Source organism: Psammomys obesus, unplaced genomic scaffold (assembly GCF_907164565.1).
Source record: "Psammomys obesus unplaced genomic scaffold, mPsaObe1.curated_primary_1811, whole genome shotgun sequence".
NCBI lineage: Eukaryota > Metazoa > Chordata > Mammalia > Rodentia > Muridae > Psammomys > Psammomys obesus.
In genome coordinates this window covers 1,510,551-1,530,777 of record NW_026585690.1, presented here as the reverse complement: position 1 = coordinate 1,530,777, position 20,227 = coordinate 1,510,551, and the positions used below count along the sequence as shown (strand labels likewise).

General features: G+C 43.3%; 1 protein-coding gene across 1 annotated transcript in view; it reads left to right on the top strand.

The window, feature by feature from the left end:
* Positions 1-6,862, top strand: part of Parm1 (prostate androgen-regulated mucin-like protein 1) — a 93,922-nt gene extending 87,060 nt beyond the window's left edge. Inside the window, exon 4 of the mRNA XM_055595897.1 lies at positions 3,084-6,862. Coding sequence (XP_055451872.1) covers positions 3,084-3,168 — 85 coding nt within the window. The 3' untranslated portion in view covers positions 3,169-6,862. The remainder of the gene's footprint in view (positions 1-3,083) is intronic.
* Positions 6,863-20,227: the final 13,365 nt, after the last annotated feature.

Here is a 20,227-nt window from a genome sequence, read left to right as displayed (position 1 = left end):
CCTGTGGGCTCGAGGCATTTACCATTTTTCTCTCGTTATTTCCTTCATTTTGCTTTATCCATCTCCTTTCCATCTCTTTCTTCACTCAGGGGCACTCCCTGTTCAAATGTAAAGACAAAGAAAAAACGAAAGCCAAGATCAGTGCTTTTCTTCGTTCTCCTCGTGTTTGCATGGCAGGTGGCTCTTTCGATACAGCAAACCCAGGTGTAGCGTTGACCCAAGTGCCTGAAACAACCACAGACTGTGCAGCCTGGTGGCCAGAGCAGTTTTAATCCTCTCACCCCACTTAGTTTATAAGATTCAAATAATTATATCAGAAACTGGCTTTATTGCTATGCCTGGCGCATAGCATCAGTAGTTCAGCGTTCCGTCTTACTGTTTGCAGATTTAGCATGGGCTTGTATAAGTTTCATTATAATAAAAGTTACAAAGCAGTGTCGGCCAATATTTATCGTGTGCCAAGCCTTTAAAATGCATTACCTCACTGAATGCTTCTAACAACTTTAATGCATCTTTTTAACCTGCCATTTTATAAATGAAGGAACAAGGGGGTCAAAAACCTACTCAGGAAATAACATCTATTAACCAAACTGACAGTTTATGAGAATAAAATGATATGAAAGAGATTAAACTGCCACCCGAGGTTAAATTACCGTGAAAGGTGAAGCAGGGGCTTCCCCATCAATGAAGGCATGGGGTCACATGCTTGCCAAACTCACAGCCATAAAGACATGCTGAAAAAGAGGGTGGACTCCAGTGTTGTCATGCCCGGAATCTTGTTTTCTCATGTGGCAGCTCCCATATCTCAGTCAATCCTATTAGTGTTTGGTTAGAACTGGCCACTTTCAGGTAAGTGGAGAGCTGGCTCATGATCTCCACCTACCAAAATGACCTCTGCTCTTCCTGTATACTAAAAAGGCAGGAGTGTGCCTGGGTTGCTGCTTATGATCTCTCTCTTTCCCATGTCCACACGCGTGACTGTGAGCTGATAGTGTAAACCGATTATTTTGTGGGACACTTTCAAGCTCCCAGGGATATACACGGGGTTCACTGAGCCAGTTGCGGGAGCTATATCAGAACCCTGAAGCGAGTACAGCAACGGCCTGGTTCTGGTTGCATGCCGTCTCTTTGCCAATACCTGGCTGATGTCAGTAAGCCATAGGAGGGCAAGAACAATTGTTTTAGCAACTAATATAAGTGGAGCAGATGCTTTTTGTGTCCCTTGGGTTGTGTTTCTACAAGGCTGACTATTCCCTTCTGGCTGAGAGAAGGCTATGGGAAGTAGGCATGTTTGTATGCACTGTATTTAGCATCCGTGATTTCTAGTCCAGTCTCAGCCCTCTGGATCTAAATTCAGCTTGCATGCTCAGGTTCCCAAGGTCTGACTGGCACCTTAGCCCAGCAAGAGTAGAGTCTAGACAGGCCCTCGTGGGCAGTGCACTGTAGAGGCTGTCACTCATGTAAGAATTTGTACGTTAGCATGAACCTCAGAGGCCCTGCAGGTTTGCTTACGTTGGTCCTCCAATCCTGTCCTTCATTTCAGTCTTTAAATGGCCATGCCGTTCCCAGGCAAGCTCCCACCTTCGTGAACAGATGGACCACTGTGAGAACTCAAGATACATCTTTTTCAATTACTGTGTCTTCCACAGACAATTATGGGTGACTTACTGCATGCATATTCTGGATGCTAGAAATAGAACCATGAATAAACATAACAGGCGAATTATCTCTACCCTCCTGAAACATATAGTCTAGCTGAAGAGGAGAAGTAATTACTAAGCAATTATATAAATCATGTAATGTTTTTGGCACATGCGTGAGCTAGGAGTCAGTAAGAGCAAAGGCCCTGAGGCCAGGGCGCTGGGCATGGGAGGCTGAAAAAGTACAGTACACTTGGAGCTGAGAGAGCAAGAGCAGGGCATTTGGTAGCAATTAATTTTTCTCAGAAAAGTAGATGACCCAGAGCCTTTATGACTCCGTGAACCATTGTAAGGACTTTGGCTTATACGCTGACATTAGCAGCCATTCAAAAGTCTTTTTAACATCATTATTATTGTTGCAATTTATTCACCTTATCCCAGCTGTAGCCCTCTCTCCCATCTCCTCCCAGTCCCACCCACCCTCTTGCTCCCCCCCCCATACCCTTCCTCTAGTCCGCTGATAGGGGAGGTCCTCTTTCTCTTCTATCTGACCTTAACCTATCAGGTCTCATCAGGGCTGTCTGGGTCCTCTTTCTCTGTGGCCTAGAAAGGCCACCTCACCAGAGGGAGGTGATCAAAGAGCAGGCAATGGAGGTGGTGTGCTGCAGAGACTGATGAATCAACCAAGGACCATGCATGGAGAGGACCTAGACCCCCTGCTCAGTCTCCGGCATTCAGAAGTCTTGAGGAAAGAAGTGATGCCAATCTGACTTCAGCTTCTTACAGAGATCATTACTGTGCTCCAGCCTGTTAGAATGCCCAGCACAGCCTGGTTAGACCATGTTGCCATTGAACTAAGGGGCTGATCAGACTCAGGGGGAGGGGGAGGAAGCCGAGCTCTGAGAACCATTTTCAGATCAAGGTGATGGTTTTGGTCATATTCAACTTTCTGAATGCCATTTCCCCAAAAGAGAACCACTTCTTTACCCCAGCCTTGGTCTTGAAGATCTACTAAAACTGAACCTAGACACACTTACAAATGACAAGACACCACGAGCAGCATTAACAGCAATAGTGGCCGTAGTTGTGTGGATATTATATTACTTCAGGGAAAAGTAGACCCAGGACCTACACCAAGACGCTGGGCCCCAAGCTCCCCTTCCCTCCCTTTCTTAACTGTGGCAGCGGTGGAAATGGACCCTTTCTCCCTTCTGCACTGAGGGGAAGGAGAAAGATACTCACCAGATCTCAACAGAAAAGGGCAGGCAGGCTCCTGGATGGAAGCTGGTAACTAGGGGCAACACAATCCAGGCTTAGCTTGCTGGGATGATTATGTCTTTCCCTCCCATGGACCTGCGAGCCTCCCGGGTTCAGGCCTCAAGGGATTAACTTGTCCTCAGAGGGCACAGCTTCAAGTAACCTCACCTTCTTCTTCTCTCACAGGCATTCCTCCTACGGAAGGCTGCTGGATGACCATGACTACGGGTCCTGGGGAAACTACAACAACCCTCTCTACGACGACTCTTAACAAAGGAAGGTGGCTGGGGACAAGAAATAACTGTCCTTTATTTATAAGCTTGTCCAGTAGAAGTAATAACAAGTACCTGATGCACACTGAGTGACAATCGCAAGCCCTGTTTTGTTGACATGATTGTTTCTGTTTTCCTCCCTCTCCTCTCGCTGCTACCACAACGTTCCCCCTTCTGGTACAAAAGAACCATTGTAGAAAGGCCCAAGGAGGCCTTATTTCCAGGTGACATGGGCCATCTTTGCACTGACCACGCCAGATACCAGGAGGTGGAGGCCGCACACCCCACCACAGGACCCACTTTGGAAGGACTGAGGAAAAGGCCTCGGAGTTGCTTGGCTGGGGATTTAATTTTAGGGGATCTTTCGGTTTGGGTTATTTCTTAAACTTCTGTGTAGGAAATTATATTAAGTATCAGTGAGGAAAAAGGAAATTAATTCCCAGAGGCAACCACACTGTGTGGAGGACGCAGGGGTTTCTTGATCCCTTTTCAGTCCCTCTTTGCCTGGTTGTGTCTGACAGGATATCTACTTAGTCCTGTAAGCAGAGAGACCATTCTTCCCTGCCTAATTAATGAAAGGTGCGAGGGGGCTGCGCCCAGGAGGAGAGGAGCAGTCAAGGGCAGAGTGATTGCTCTCAGTCTTGGCATGCCCTCAACCTGCTCTCTAGGCCACTGGAAGGCAACGGGGGATCCCAGACCGCCAGCTTTCAGGAAAGTTATAGTTCCCAGAGTGAAGCTGGGAGGTGAACTTGAAAAACAGAAAGGGAGAGGCAACTGGAGGGTAAGGGAAGGGGGAAGAAGAAGAACTTAAGCACATCATGGACCCTCTTGAAGCAAGTAGGAGCCAGCTTTTCATGGTAATGGAAGATATGCAAATCTTGGAGGAACCCATAGAACTCTCACTTGACACCCATAAAGCAATTGGTTTTACTGCCTTACTGTCTATATTGGATAATGGCTGTATGCTATTTAAAAAAAAAAGTAATGTTAAAAGAGGCATTAGCCTATGTGCAGTTGTTCTTCCATAGGAAGCATTTCCATAGGAAGGAGACACCAACACCTACCTTACTCATTCTTCCTTTGAATAAAAGTGAACGTCTCTGGGTCTCCAGTCTCAAAATTCTGTGCAACAAATTTTGAGAAATAGGCATTCTTTTTGCTAGCAGCTACTATGACCCATCAAGAGGTGATTTTGCCTCCCCTCCCTACCCCAGAGGGGGTGACATTTGAAAATGTCTAGTAGCAATTTTTGATTGCCACTAGTTAGTTGGGAGTGTTACTAAGGGGTAGAGACCATGGATCCTGTAAAACACCCTACCTGGCACAGGACAACCTCCACCCCAAAGAACCTCCTAGCCAGAAATATCAAAGGCTGAGCTTGAGATGATCCATGGCAATGCCCTTGCAAAACACTCACACAGCAGGAAGGCCCTTTCATTTTTAACAAAGTGAAACATCAGGGTTTTGTTTGTTCGTTTGTTTGTTTCTCCAAAGTGTTTAGTTTGTTGGCTGATAGGTTGATTTCTGGTGTGTGCAGTTGCCTTATATTTGTCTGTTTCTAGAGAGCTTTATTACAGGGCTACACCACTGTCCTTCTGAAATATCTGATAATGACACCCAGCGTCTTATGTCGATTTCAAGAAGCAGAAAGCATATATCTTAAGATATGTTACATTGTCCTAGGATATCACAGGAAACAAGAAACTATCAATTTTAATTCCTCAGACAGAGCTTGCCCCGTAACTCTGTTGAAGAAGAGCATCTTCACAGCGCTATTTTGAACCCTTCTGGTGTGGAGTTCACAAGGAGGGGTGCTTCCCACCCATCCCGGGACATCCCAGGCTCTGGAGAAAATTCCTCCTAAATCTCAGAAGTGCCAAAAGGAAAGAGAAATCCTCAAATATAGGCCATAAACAAAGTGGGTAGCAAGGCATGGGTATGCAGAAATGAAGATATTCCTGAATATGAACTAATACACACACACACACACACACACACACACACAGAGAGAGAGAGAGAGAGAGAGAGAGAGAGAGAGAATGCAAGGGTATATGCCTTATGGCCACACTTGTTCTAAACAAATGTCCCTCCTTCCTACCCTGACCCCTACACAGGTCTCCAGTTAGGCAAAGGGCAAACCAATACCCACAGGGTATTCTACATGTCATTTTCCTCCAGGAGCCAAAAACATTTTCTGACACATGACACAAAGCTCTCCATGAAACACCTTAGGGAAAGTGTGCTTCAGATACGGTTTCTGGGGTAAGTCCTAGGCCAGAGGAACCACTTTCCTCCCAGGACCCCTTACCTGTTAGAAATCAGGGACACAGCAAGAATTTTTTCACACCAAAAGATGCCATTGTGTATGGGCATGGGATTGCTGCTGCCCTGATCAGCCTCTAATTGCTTCAGCAAAATGTAAAGCAGTCATATATCCAACAAGGTGACTGACAGCGTCCCCTCAAAACTCCAAAATGACCCTAGCCGTGTTTGTCACTATAAAATGTGCGAGTGTGAGAACTTAACTGTGCCAAGTGTATTTTTCTGCTTTTGAACTGCTCAAAAGGTTTCAGCATTTTAATTCTACAAATATTCATACACACACACACACTGAAATATATGCCAATAATTGATATCCTTTACCTCAGGGAGAGTTGGTCCAAGTCTACACAAGGGAAGTTAGTGGTCCTAGTGCATCTAAACAGTCACACCCTACTATGGACTGGACTGGCCAGAATGCTTTGGAGAGAAAGTCAGAGCAGAAAGAAAGCTAGGAGCTTCTCAGTGGACTGCAAATGATCGAGGAATGGTATGCAACTCCGCTTTCTTTTCCCGTGACCCCAGTGGAACCCCTTTTCCTCCCTGCACAGTTGTGGCTTCACTTATAAAATGGGGGTGATGCTTTCACAGTGTGACGTCACCCCTTCCTACCTCACAGACCTGTTGTGAGGATTAATGAAATTGTATCTACAGTGTTTTCAGTTTCTGGAGAAAAAAACAAACTATTTATGGACGTTTCAAGTATTATATACTATATGAGTGATCTCAGTTTCTTCTTTGCTGTAATACCGGTGTATTGTTTTTACTTAGTCTATAAAAGTACAGTTAATGTCACGGCCACATGAGATGGCTATCAGAGCGCTGAACTTCCCTCCTGCACAACTGGCTGACGCAGGGTTAACTATTCCTGGGACCACAAAGAGTGATCTCCCCTCCAACTGAGAAGACAGACGGCCCAGGACACAGGTCTCACAGATGTGCATCAGAATCCAGGTTAGGATGCCTGAGCACTAATGGCAGAAGGCCTCTGACTTTCAAACCCAAGTCTCAGAGGAGTAGATTGTGCTCTGATGTGATCTATTTGCTCTTCATCCTGCTTGCAAGGGTGCATGGTTCAATCCTATGCATCTTGTGAATGGTCCAGATGCTAATTTGCACGTTGATTCACCTTCTTTGCCTTTAACCATTTGAGGGAAAGTGGATGCATCACTTCGACTTTGACCTTGGAAGTGTTAGTTGGCACTGTCTCATTGCCACATTTCTCTCTTGGAGTAAGTTAGCTGACAACATTTAAAGACAGGAAGGTGTACGACTTCTTTGATATTTGATGACGTCATATCTACATTTGTTGTAAGACAATATTGCATACCAATTATAACTCTACCAATTAAAGTGGTTAAAAGCTTGTGTTTAGCTGTGGTGATTTACATTCTTTGAGCTGTTTTGTTATCCAGGCCACTGGGTTCATTTTTACTGGTCATATTAAGTAGCTCTGACTTGTTCTTAAAGAAATTGTATCCCCCATCAATAAATAATATTTTCTGTAGCACAGGAAGGTCGCTCTGATCTTGAAACAGGCTGGGAAACTGTCAGCATTGAACAAACCTCCAGAGCAGTAATTTCACTCCCAAATATTCTGTGTGCTTTACCCAGCAGAGGTAGAAGTAAACATTTTGATTCAATGAGTGAGATGGCAAGCATAATCAAGTCACATTACAGCACATTGGCATTAGCAGTACATACAGTGTTTGCTCCATTCCATTTCAAAAAATTAAATTCAGCATATTCATCCTTGTCTGACAGCTAATTAGCAGGCAATTTCAGCCATCCTAAGTATAATTTCAACCCTGAGAAGCTAACCGAATATTATTTTGATTTTGAAGAAAATAGCCACAGCAAATCCGTGCATTCTGCTCCTTGGGGGGGAGGAATGAACCAGCTGCAAACTAGTGGAGGTGGCGGAATTGTTTTACTTCCTCTTTCTTTTTATCCTCCTTGAGACAGAGCCTGATCATATCCCGGCAGGCCTGGAACTTCCTAAATAACCCAAGCTGGCCTTGAACTCCTGATCCCTCTACCACCATCTCAGGAGTGCTCAGCTTATCGGCATACACCACTAGGACTACCTAGACATCACTGACTAGATGATGAATGTATGCGTACAATTGGATTTGGTTCAGTTAATTACTGGCTACCAGTAAGGCAACATCAAAGACTTGCTAGGACCTTATAAGGGATGGAGACCAGTCTTGGAACAAGCCCCTTCTATTGTTTTCTGGGAGGAAGGGGGGGAGGGAGGAGAGGGAGGAGAGGAGAGGAGAGGAGAGGGAGAGACCTTGTCTCCAAAAGTAAAATGAAGAGTGATAGAGAAAGACAGTTGATAACAACCTCCGCTGGTTTCCTCATGCATTCAAACACACATGAACACACACATGAACACGTTCAAATTCATAGAACGTGCCTTCACACATGGAGAATGTGTGGCATTCATACATTTTAGGTTCTTAGGTCCAAATCAATAGGTCCAAATTGTCTTTATGTGACAATTTGGCCACATGAAATCATGATATTTTAAAGCATTTACTATTCAAACTGGTGTGGAGAGTTGTGGGACGCAGCTACAAAGCCAGCCTGAGAGACAGGCCCAGAAGCTCAATACTGAACTCACAGGGCGATACTGGAAGACATCCAGGAAAGGTGTGCCTGCCTTTCTAAGCCTATAGTTTTGCTGGATAGTCCCGGACGCTCCAGGTAACCGGGAAGCCTCCGGCACCTGGATGAAAATGGCCTCTTGCCAAAGCAACACACCTGTGACCAAGCTTGAAGAGCTGAGGATCACTAGGACTCACACCGTGGTGTGGAGAGCTGCTTGTTAAGCTACTTTGTTATGTTTTCACCTGGGGAAGTAGTTTTTTTTTTTTTTTTGAAAAGAAGTTAGGCGTTTCCACACCTTTTTCTTTTTGTATTGATGTGACTTGTTTTTGCTTTGCCTATAAATAATGAACCCTGGAATAAACCCCCTTCCCAGCACTGTTTCAGTCAGACCGACAGCCCGCTCAAGCCGATCCCTGTGTAGTGTGATTTGTCCTCACTCCCCACTCAGGTTCTATTTGACTCTGCCAGCGGGCTCCAGCAACCTGGAACATTTTACTCGTCTACAATAGGATAATTAATGTTTTGAGCTTTGTCAGTAAGCACCAAATCAAAACTAACTGTTAAAAAGCACTGATCTTGTTGAGGGAAAGCTGTAAGAGGCGGCATCGCTTCCCTTAAAGGATCTCATCTTTGGCCAGTGCAGGGCCGGCTATGTTCACTTCAGAAGAATTCAATTGCATGAAAACACCGTCAGTTTGCGTCAACAAAGGCACTCAGCTTCTATGTGAACGAATAAGGTGAATCCTTACAATAAAAGGGGAATGATTGCTGAGGAACTCAGATGCCAATGGGTCATCAATGTTAGAGGTTGTTGTACTCCCTCCCTCTTGCAGATGGGGAACTGAGGGTCTAAGATGGGAGGCTTATTCATCAATACTTCAAATCTGTCCATACAGCCAGTCATGAACAAGATGCACTAGTTCTCCCAACAGTTTAAGTTTAGCTAGTGGCAGAGTTGGGACTCAAACCAATTCTCTGTCATCAGACTTGGTTGCACCCAAGAGACTGGTATTTATAAGTCTAACCTTGCCACCTCCTGCTAGCACGGGACTTCCTGCCCCTCGCACAGGGCCCCCTCTGCTATTTTGAGCAACCTCAAGGGTGGCTGGCATGTAGCCAACAGCAAGCCCGGTCAGCTCCCCAGCACACGTTCCCTGCCCAGCCCTGTCACCTCTGTGCTAAGTCCTGCTGTCTGCCACGCTGTATCCTCTAAGGGGAGACTGCCTGCCCTCCCCTCTAAGAGGACACAAGCCATGGGCTCTTGTAACTTCTGTATGAACTTCTTTTTTCTGATATCCATGGGAATCATGTTTGAATCCTCAGCAGAGTGGATTGGGAAGGCCTTCTTTGTAGTCACTCCTGCTAGTACCCCAAGAGTGTGTCATTGTGTCAGCTGATCTTCCCTTGGACCAGGAGGGATGATCTCTTTTCCTCACTCAGCACTTACCATGAGCTATGCGCTATTATGAGCACTTGATACGGCTCGGACATTGTTTAACATCCTCATAACATGGATGAAGAAGCTAAGGGGATTTGGAAAAAAAAAAATAGGACCCTATGGTCCCAGGTGGTGGGACGGAGATGGTTGGATGATGGTCTTCAGAATCCATGCCCTGGACCACTTCAAGCAGAATTGTCACTTAAGGCCAGGATTTTCTGGTCCCTGTACTCTGCCAGCCATCACACAGGCCCATCCATTTGGGACAACCTGCGGTAGGGCAGGGTGTTCAACACTAAGGCAGAGTCTTCCCTACAGCAAGGGTTCTGAGGTGCCCCGCCCCATGTGTGACCGCCTACATGGTAATGCTTGCTCTGGGAATGCTTTGCGCCTTTTGAAGGCAGCACAGTCCCCAGGCCTGGTTGCTTGGCTGACTCTACATTGTCTCTGTCTACATCCTATTCTTCTGCTCAAGGTGATGATGTTACTACTTTGTTTTCTCCCAGTAACTCAACACCTCAGACTAGGTGAGGAATGTTGAAGGAGGTTCATTTTGACTCATGCTCCTCGAGGTAACGCAGACAAGGAGCCACGTTTGATGCTAACATTTTTACTCAGTCTCACAGTGATACAAGGCATCATATGACAAGAGAGCTGGAATGTATGTGTGCATGTTCTAGTCTCTGCTATAAGAACCAGCAGTTTTCAGTTATGAGGGCGCAACACTAAAGATTTCCTTTAATCCCAACCACCCTTCAGAGCCCCGACCTTGAACTCATGGACAGACTGTATCTACCGCCTCTGTGCATCCTCATGGAGAGTAGTTCTCAGCATGGGTTCTGAAGGACATATTGTGTGGAGTACAGTGGTTTGGATCTCAAATGCTCTGCAAAGGCTTGTCTGCTACAGATTGACCCCTAGAATGGCACTAAAAGAAAACAGTAGGACTTTCAGGAGGCAGACCTAGCTAGAGGCTATTGGGTCATTAGGATATGCTTTTTGAAGGAGGTTATGGGAACTTAGCACCCTCTTCACTCTCATTTGGTTCCTGGCCATGAAGTGAACAGTTTTGTTCCACCACATGCTCCTATCATGGTGTGTTGCCTCACCACAGGCACAAAGGAAGGAGGGCAACCAGGCATGGCTGGAACCTCCAAACTGTGAGCTGGGGAAATATTCTTCTTACAGTTTAATTTTCTCAGATACTTTATTAGCATGGCGGACAGCTAACTAATATAGACATAATATGAATTAAACCATATCGGTCACCCATTTAATCACCACCAACTCAACATCAGGAGTCTCCAGGCATCAGAGCCACAAAATCATTAATGACAATGTCCAGAACTCCATCCTCTCTCCCTACCATTTCCACCTTGGCATGTGGACAGAATTCACTTTGACAAACACTGTTGGGCAGAGTGTTGAAAAGTTCAACCAGCCATAAAGCCAGGCGTTGTCGGGAAGTATAAGAATTAGAAGTTCACTGCCAGCCCCCAGAGCCAGGACAGTCAGTCCTGCTGCAGGTGTTGATAGGAAAAGCAAAGCAAGAACACTGCTCTGCATATTCCAGTGGGAACTTATATGAAAATACTAATACAGAGCTAAGTGTTTCATGAAGTGTCTTACACATACTTTGAAAGATCAGTATTGAGGGGTTGGTCTGGTGCTGTGTATTCAAATGCTAAATACTGGCCCCCAAGATCTGGTTTCAGTCCAGAGGGACACATTCTAGGGTGCTCCTTACATAACACCAACTAGTGTGATGTAAACCTTGCTCCCCTATTAAAGTTGATAATAATAGCTAGAAGTCTGCAACTGGACAGAAGAAGAGTAGGTGAAGCTTAGGTTCCTGGGCTGGGGCTACAGAGGATCTCAGAAGGGACCACGAGGCTGGAAGAGGAGAGAAGCAGAAGTCAGAGAGAAGGAAGTTGCCATGGGGCAGTATGGACCATGAGCATGTGGCCATGAGGGCTGGCCTGATAGAACAGAAGCAGCCCAGGCAGGAACAACTATGGCAAGTAACTTGGGGTGTACAGCTGGAAAATAGTTTAGAGGGTGGACATTTGCCCAGTTATTGAGCTTTAAAGCTTCTATAAGTCCAAAGGGTCTTCAATTCTCGATTCTTTGGGAACTAGCTGGAGTGGAGAAGCTCACTAGAGTCTCATAATTATTCCACAATACATCAGGACTAAGAAAATGGTTCAGGAATCCACCAGTGGGTCACTGCTCAAATTCTAAGGTTTCAGACAGCAAGAAGAAAGCAAGGGCTCTCAGGAGCTCACTGGAGGTGCAACTGAGAGCAATGCTTTCTGGAGAAGAATGGGTCACCTTTTTTATATCTTCTATTTATTTTCTGAAAACCTGGCACAGACAAATGTGAAATGGAGCTTCATAAGAAGAGGGATCGAAAAAAATAAAAATAAATAAATAAGTAAGTAAGTAAATAAATAAATAAATAAATAGATAAATAAATAAATAAATAGATAAAAAGGAGGGATCGATCACAACAGATGTCCTTTCTGGCTTCTATACATTAGGAAGGAAGTTTTAGGAAAGGTAATCACCCCAAGCCAAAAACAACCAGCTTGCTTTCTAAGGAGCAACCTAGGTCTGTGGGTCACTGTATCTCTAGGCAGACCATTCCTAGTTAATATGTATTCTTCCTCTGGTGCCAAATTTTAGCCCTTTAACTCACTTTGCAGTGGGTAGAAGATGAAGAAGAGCAGAAAAAAGACCTGAGGGGTCAGTGTATACATATGTACTTATGAAAGCACAGGAGAAAATATATACATACTAAAACATCGTCTTCACCTGCCAGGTAACTGTGTTACAGTTTGTACCTTCCACCTTCCACTGGCTATGGCACGTCCCCAGTGTCTTCACTCAACATTTCACCTGCCCATGACTTTCCGAGGCAGAATGACTCAATCTTTCTGTCAAAACATCAATAAAACCTGACGTCTGGAAGAAAGAGAGCTACTGAGCTAGCTGGATAACATGCCTGCCACTTAAACATTTTCAAAGGACAGATGAACTAAGAGACAAATGAGAATAGAGTGGGAAAAGGAGGGCTGAATGGACATAATGTGCCAAGCCCTCTCCCTCTCTGCTTCCATTGATCTTCCTTCTTTTCTCTCCCATCCTTCCTCACTCAAAATAAGTAACAAAATGAATAGGGAGACACTGGAGAACGTGTTCAAAGCCATTCTGAGCACTTAACATGCTACACTCGAAGTCATGGACCATTCCACATGCCATACATCCTCCAGCTCCTGTCAGTTCCCCATCTCCATCTGTGAGGCTCTGAGAACTACACATTCCTTGGAAAGACTAGTGGTGGCATGAGAATAAAGAGATAAAAGGCACAGGCACACAGAAGCATAGATGATAATGCTTAGCTGGCAGTGCCATTACGAACACTAAAAGAAGCCAGACACGGCTGTACACACGTGTCATCTCAGCATTCTCCTGGAAAGCTGAGGAGGGAGGAATGTGAGTGTGTGAGTTTGGGTTAATCTGGGCGATGTAATGGTAATGTCTCTCAAAACCCAAACAACAAACCAAACAACAGAAAGATTAAGATCTTTATTCACAATGCTTAATAAATGTGTCCTTGCCTCTTCTTTCTTTTCTCTGTTCTAAGAAGAAATGAGAAATGGAACTAGAAGAGCAAATAGTGGGTCAGTGACAGCTGAAAAAGAATTCTGGGGTTTGCTCCTGAAAACCCTGTTCACAGAATTAAAGTGTCAAATAGTCATGAAAAGAAAACCCTCCACATTTTTACATTCCTTTTCACAACACAAAGATTTCATATGTAAAATCAAATGTGTGATATAAATCTGCAGTTAAAAATATTTGGGCTAGGTAGTGTGAGGTTTGGGTTAATTGTTAGAAAAATCTGTCTGGTGGCTTGAAGGTGTTTCCTTTTTTTCTGGTGATGTCTTGGGAACAGGAGGCAGTAAAGGTCAGTTTATGCTTTGACGAAATGGCACTGATAAGGATATCAGTGTGAGTAAGCTAAAATATGGCTACCACCGGATACCCAGAGGACCCCAAAGTAAATAGTGATGTAATCTGATATATAACTGATTTTTTTTTTCTTTTGACAGAATGCCACTCCTGTGTGTTTCTATATAAATCTAGTCTTAAGGTTCAGGGCCTTCACCTGAGTCTTTCTTCCACTTCTGCCAGCATGCCTGTGCCCGTCTGTCTCTCTGAGCCTACATGTGTGCCTGTGCTTGTCTGAGTGTGACCCATGAGGTCCAAAGTATTTCCAAAAGTAGGCCTCGGTGTTTGTTGGCAAGCTGCCTCCTGGTGACCTTTGCCCAGAGTGAATAATGGGTGACTTATCTGCCCTGGATGAAACTGGAATTCTTTTCAACACCCCACCCCCACCACACCCCATGCCCAGCTTCCTGAGACACCACTCCCTTTCTGGCCTCAGAACATGGAACTCCTATAGGGTCTTGGTGATCAGAAAGGGCAGTTTTCATTGTGCTGAAGATCTGGACATTCTAACCATCTGCTTCACGGGAGGTGAAGCTTTCTCTTGTTGAGCTCATGTGAAGGACTCACTCTGACTAGTCTGAGACGGCCTCCTTCACAGTTCATCACTGCTCTTCCAAGAACAGTAACCACCCACCTGGAGTCTTCCACATTCCACATCTACCAGAACCTCCCCCAGAAATCGTTTTACCAGTTCTCTGTGTGAAAGTCCATCCTGAGCTCCATGTCCCACCTTTACTTCATGGGACTTCCCAGGCTTTATTTGTAAGTTTCTGAAACAGCCAAGAATTCCTTTACCAAAATACATCCTTTAGGATCGTGGCTTTGTTTGTTTGTTTGGTTGGTTGGTTGGTTTGCTTTGTTGTTGTTTGTTTTGGCTAAGCTTGGACCCTTATCGTCATCTTTCTCACCTCTCACTCCAGCCGATACTATCTTAGGACTGATTTACATTGACTTCTGAGGAAGCATTAGTTTCAGCTGCAGGACCTGCAACGGTTCCTCCCTGTGGATAAAGTCCTGCTTAGAAGAAACCTTTGTAAAACCAAACTTCTCAGCATAAGCCATCTTACCTCAAGCAGTGCCTGTTTCCAGATATGCCGTTAATCATGGATGATACCTTTGCTTAAAATGGGGATTCCTGCCTATTAACTAATTATACTGACATCTATTCCCTCTGAGCTAGAGAAAGATTCCAAGTCTCAGGTGAGTTATTTTTTTGGCAGAGGTAATTCCATGTCCCGGAGATGAAGTTCTCTGCTTAATCAGGTTTCAACATGTCAGTAGCAGTTGGGAGTGATATTAAAGTGTTTCTGCCTTTTGAAAGGCTTCCAAATGTCCTTAAGTCTGTTTAGTGTTTTCCAAGAAAGAAAAATAAAAGCCGAACATGTTGTCAATTTAAAGAGTATCTTGATGCAGGGACAGGGACACCGAGATGCATGCTTGGACATTCAGTCCTGAAACATGCAGCACTGTGTTGAGAGGGAAGAACACAGCCTGGAAAAGCCAAAGTCACAAGCCTGAAATGTTTCACCACTTAATCAAACAAAGAGGAGCCATGGGGTGTGTTGAGAGCCCATTAATTTAAAAAATAAATTGTATGTAGCTCATTTCCAACCCAATATCCAATTTCATTAATTGGCCCCTTCTAAGAATTTGGGACATTGCAAGATAGGAATCGTGCCTGAAATATTGAGAGCAAATTCTTCAAAAGGTTCCTGTGAAATAAATAGGGAAGGTGCAAAAGAAATAGTCATTGGCCTAGAAGAAAAGTCATTGGTCTAGATAGAAAAGGCCAGGTTTAAAAATACTCATGCCCAGGGGAGGAGGGATGAGAAACTGTGGTCAGAATGTAATACAGGAGAGATGAAAACAATCTAAATCATTAGTTAGTTAGTTAGTTAGTTAGTTAGTTAGTTAGTTAGTTAGTTAGTTAGTTAGTTAGTTAGTTAAAAATAGTAATCTCCTTGGTACTCCATGATACTCACTGTTCTGAGTTCCTTGTACCATTTGGTTCTGCTTGCCTCACAGAAAAGCTGAAAGATGTTCCTCCAGTCCTCTAAAGGGGCCTTACCAGAGGGAGGTTAGAAAAACGGCCATCAGAGCAAACCGTGAGACTAGAGGACACATTCCTCTTGCCTGTCTTCAGCCAGCCTTTAATCTGCTGTCTCGGTAGCTAGGCCTCTGAGGTGCCACTCACTCACTGGTGGCCGAGAACTACTCAGGCCGTGGCTGCTAGACTTGTCCATGTGCTGTCAGTGTGGGCAAATGCTTACCAAAACCAACCAGAGTGGCACTGGGGAAAGGTCAGTTAGTCCTGCCAGGGGAGCGATGGCTTTCTTTGCCTCCCGCTCTCCTGGTATAGCCTTTGAAGCAACTGTGCAGCAACCCTGTGCTAGTAAATCCTTGCTGTGTTACTTCATGTAACATGGAATTGCAGGAAAAGGAAGCATCATTTTCCTAACAATGTCACTGGGCTAGTAGCAAGCAAGTTCACTATTATTTTTTCATTACTTGCTCCTTGGGTCAGACCATTACATATTTCAAAAACATATCACAATACAATGTTCGTTGCCTGGGGCTGTGCCTGCAACCTTCACTATTCCTTCTCACATTGAAACCTGTGGACTATGTGCCCACCAACTCTTCTCTACAAATAAAACAGTGAGTGATTTTTGGATCCCGAAGAAATCTCTTCTACTGCCTGAAACTCATGACTCCTCCTTGAGTTTGGTTGAAATCTTATTATAGATTTCTGTCTATATCATGGCATACAAAGCCGTTCACTAAGTGAACAAGCTTTGCCTATGACAACGGGTTTCAGGAATATTTTTGTAAGTTGTCAAGCAATTATAAGCAAATATAGCCTGTTGTTGATTGTTAATACTTATAATGGATTTAACTTTTAGTTAAACAATGGTTATTCCTAAACCAGTTGTTTACCCATATCACCACACAGAGACTAGGATTTATTTAATTAACCTAGAACACAATGCTGGGCAATAGTTACTCCATCCTAAACCTCCAAGCCTGCATAGTTTCCTCCCATTCAGATTTCCCTCATTATACTTGCTTTAAGTTATATCTTAGGTCCAGTTCTTCTCTCCTCCTGGTTCCAAGTCCTCTCCTGCTGATCTCTGCTCTTCGACTGCCCCCACTCACTTCTTTCTCCTCCCTTCCAGACCAGGATGTCCGACCCAATTCTCTCCATTGCTCAGCATTGGCTGGTTGTTTAATTGAAAATACAAAGAACAAACGGTGGCATGTTTACACAAACTTGAGACAGGTGGTGCGCAGAATAAACATCACTTTTCAATGTCCCGATTGAAACCAGATAATGGGGTAGAGATATCAGCATTTGGATGAACAAGGGCAAATCGTATACATTCCACAAGAATATTATACTAACAATAGCCTGATAAACATCAGAATCCAGTTTAAACTTAATCTCCCTAGTACTGTCGCTCTACAAATGCACTGTAATCACCGTTATCCTCAGCTTGTGGTAGTAATCGCTCCATCCATTCATATTTCCTTGATTTTGGGTAATACACAACAGAGCCATTTAAAAATAAACTTGACCAATTACCTCTAAATGTGATATTCATCACTAATGCTGTAATTAATTTATGAGATTATTAGGATTTCTGTATTCTTTTGTCATAGGTACTGATACTTCAAGTGATTTCTCTTCTGCTTCTTTACCAGTAGCAACAGAATCTCTTACCATATGGAAAGCACAGTATTTTACTTACTTTTGGAAAATAGACTTGTTACCCATGGAGGTTACTTGTGGGTCCAACTGCTACTTGCCTATATCCAATTTTCTCCTTCCTCCTCTACTTCAAGAACTTCCTGTTTTAGAGAGAGGCTGTGTTACTCAAATAAAGACTGTCTTATATCACATGAGAGCCATCATATGACTTAGTTCTGGTCAATGAGCTATAGCTCTCCATATGAGGAACTACCAGGAAGTCTCCTCAGGAGAATGGTATGTTTACCCTTCCCTCTTCCTGATGGCAGAATGCTACACCAGCAGCCATCTTTGCTCTGAAGTGACTGTTAAGATGGATTCATTATGAGAAAGGACCCGGTAACTTTCATGACACCATGGAGCTCTGTACCAACACTAGCCTGCCTCCTCCCAGCCTTGAGAGAAACAAATGAATCTATCACTTAGTCAAGTTACAGTTCTTTGAGAGCAAATCTCTTCTGTGTAACTGAAGTTGATAGTAACAAGTTTGTAAAAGGATTGCATTTAGGAAAAGGTGCAAAAATGAATTCATGCCCAAAGTTGATGGCATTTGCAGTGGTTTGAATAAAAATGGCCCCCACAGGCCGGTGGGGAGTGGTACTATTAGGAGATGTGGCCTTGTTGGAGGAAATACATGACTAGAAGGCAGGCTTTGAGGTCTAAAATGCTCAAGCAAGGTCTAGTATGACATTCACTTCCTGCTGCCTGTAGGTGTGGATGTAGAACTCTCAGCTCCTTCTCCAGCACCATGTCAACCTTTAAACACCATGCTTCCCACTGCAACAATAATGAACTAAAACTCTGAAGCAGTAAACCAGCTTCAATTAAATGTTTTTCCTTATAAGAGCTGCCATGGTCATGGTGTCTCTTCACAGCAATAAAACCCTACTGAAGTCAGCATTTTACAGCAGTTGACAAGCTGTAAAGAAATGTAAGTTTCTGGTCCAGTAACACTCAAGTTCTTATTATTTATTGTTATATTTTCTAATGTTGCCTTTGTGCGTGTGTAAAGTCTCTTTAAGCTCAAAGAGTTACTCTCTCCAGTTCATGTAAATCCCAGTGTATGTTCATTTTACTGACTGTCTATATTGGGGAATTTAGCTCATCTATTCTGAGTTACAATATTTATCTGATTATTGTTATTACATTTGCATTTCAACAAATCTGTTAAGTCTTGGAATCATTTTAATTGGAATTTCATGTGATGAGTAAAATAAAAATAAAATAAAATAAAATAAAATAAACATACATATAAGTTGGTAACAACAATTAATGAATAAAGGGACCATGAATTTGAATGAGAGCAAGGGGAAGAAAATGGAAGAGTTTTAAGAGCGAAAATGGAAGTGGAAAATGGCATAACTATAATTTCAAAAAATAAATCATTAAATAACAAAAATAGAAAAATAAAATTAAATATTTAATTACTATTTTATTAATTAAATAAAAATGAAATTACAAGTAGTAATTACAGTAGTTTGTAATGGCCTCAACTCTAGTATAGAGATATAGAAATGTGAGGTAGATGAAGAACCTGTAGGTCTCAGAACTGCAACGAAAAAGTATCCAAAGGCATATATGCATGGAGGCTAAGCTTGCCTGTAAACTACCCAGAACTACAAAGAATGACTATAAAATGTTCACCACAAACCGGGGGCCAAAATAACATCCATAAAATATACACGCATATAATATACATACATGCATATGTAAGAGAAGCAGAAAGTACTTGCTAAATTTTTGCAGGAATTGAATGCAAGAGTACAGTTGGAATAAAAATATCAGGTAGAGATAGAGGAGAGGAGCAAGGTTATATTGAAGAGAAATTAAAAGCTGAGACTGGAGGGTGGGCCTCCCATAACCAATCCAACATATAGCTATAGAGAGCACTGTAGGAAGAAAGGAACAGCTAAGCATTTTAAAAGCATCTTGCCTCTGCCATTCCATCTCATTCCTTAGGTAGCCTGGAGGGAAACCTATCACTATCGGCACTGGTGAATCTGAGCCCTAGAGCGGAGATGGCCAAACATCTCTCCCAAGTAGTCCTTCAATACACAATTAGCTTGAGAACGTGCCGTTTGTTAGAAGCAGAACGGAATTTCTGTTTTATTTACAAAATGGATGTTTCTTTTCCCTATATTATACACATGTATGAAATTGTCAAGAGAATAAAAAGAATAATAGTTTTTAAAAAGAAGTAAGATATTTAAGAAGTAATTAGGTCATGGGAATGAGAGTCCTCGGGAACTGGATTAGTGCTCCATGAAAGCATTGCAGAGAAAATCCCAGTGAGATTTCTGGCATGAACAGGACTGCTGTCTTTGAGGAAGGCTCTCACTAGAAACTAGATTTGCTCTTACCTTGAACATAGACTTCACAAATTTCCAGAACTGTGGAAATCAAATTTCAATTATTTATGAGCCATCAGTCTATTGACCTTTGCTCTACTAGCCTGAGTTAAATAAGGAAAAGAGAGTCCTGGTAAGCTCACGGCATTAAAGTAGGGCAGTGACCATGGATACCATTCGTTCACTGAGGCCCTAAGTGTGAGGTTTATCAGGGGTACAAGGAGATGTGAGAATCTTCATCTCCCTGGGCAGTTCACCCTTATATCGTCACAAAGACCACCGTATTCTCCAATATCTCTCATTAGAGAGTTCAGCTTGTTAAATGAGAGCTAAGCTTCTTCGTTCTGTGAACTGGGACTGTCAGAAGACTGAGTAAATGTTCAGATTCGCTTGAATCTCCTCTACTGAAAACAAACATCCACCCACTTCCCTAACCTAATAAAATTTTAGCAGGCTGTCCCATGGAGACATCTCCACAAGTTTGCCTTCCTGGGCTTTGCCTTTTCCCCAAGAATAAGCTATGGTTTTCTCCAGAATCCAAAATTATTGATCAATGCTGTCACCCATTGCCACAGACT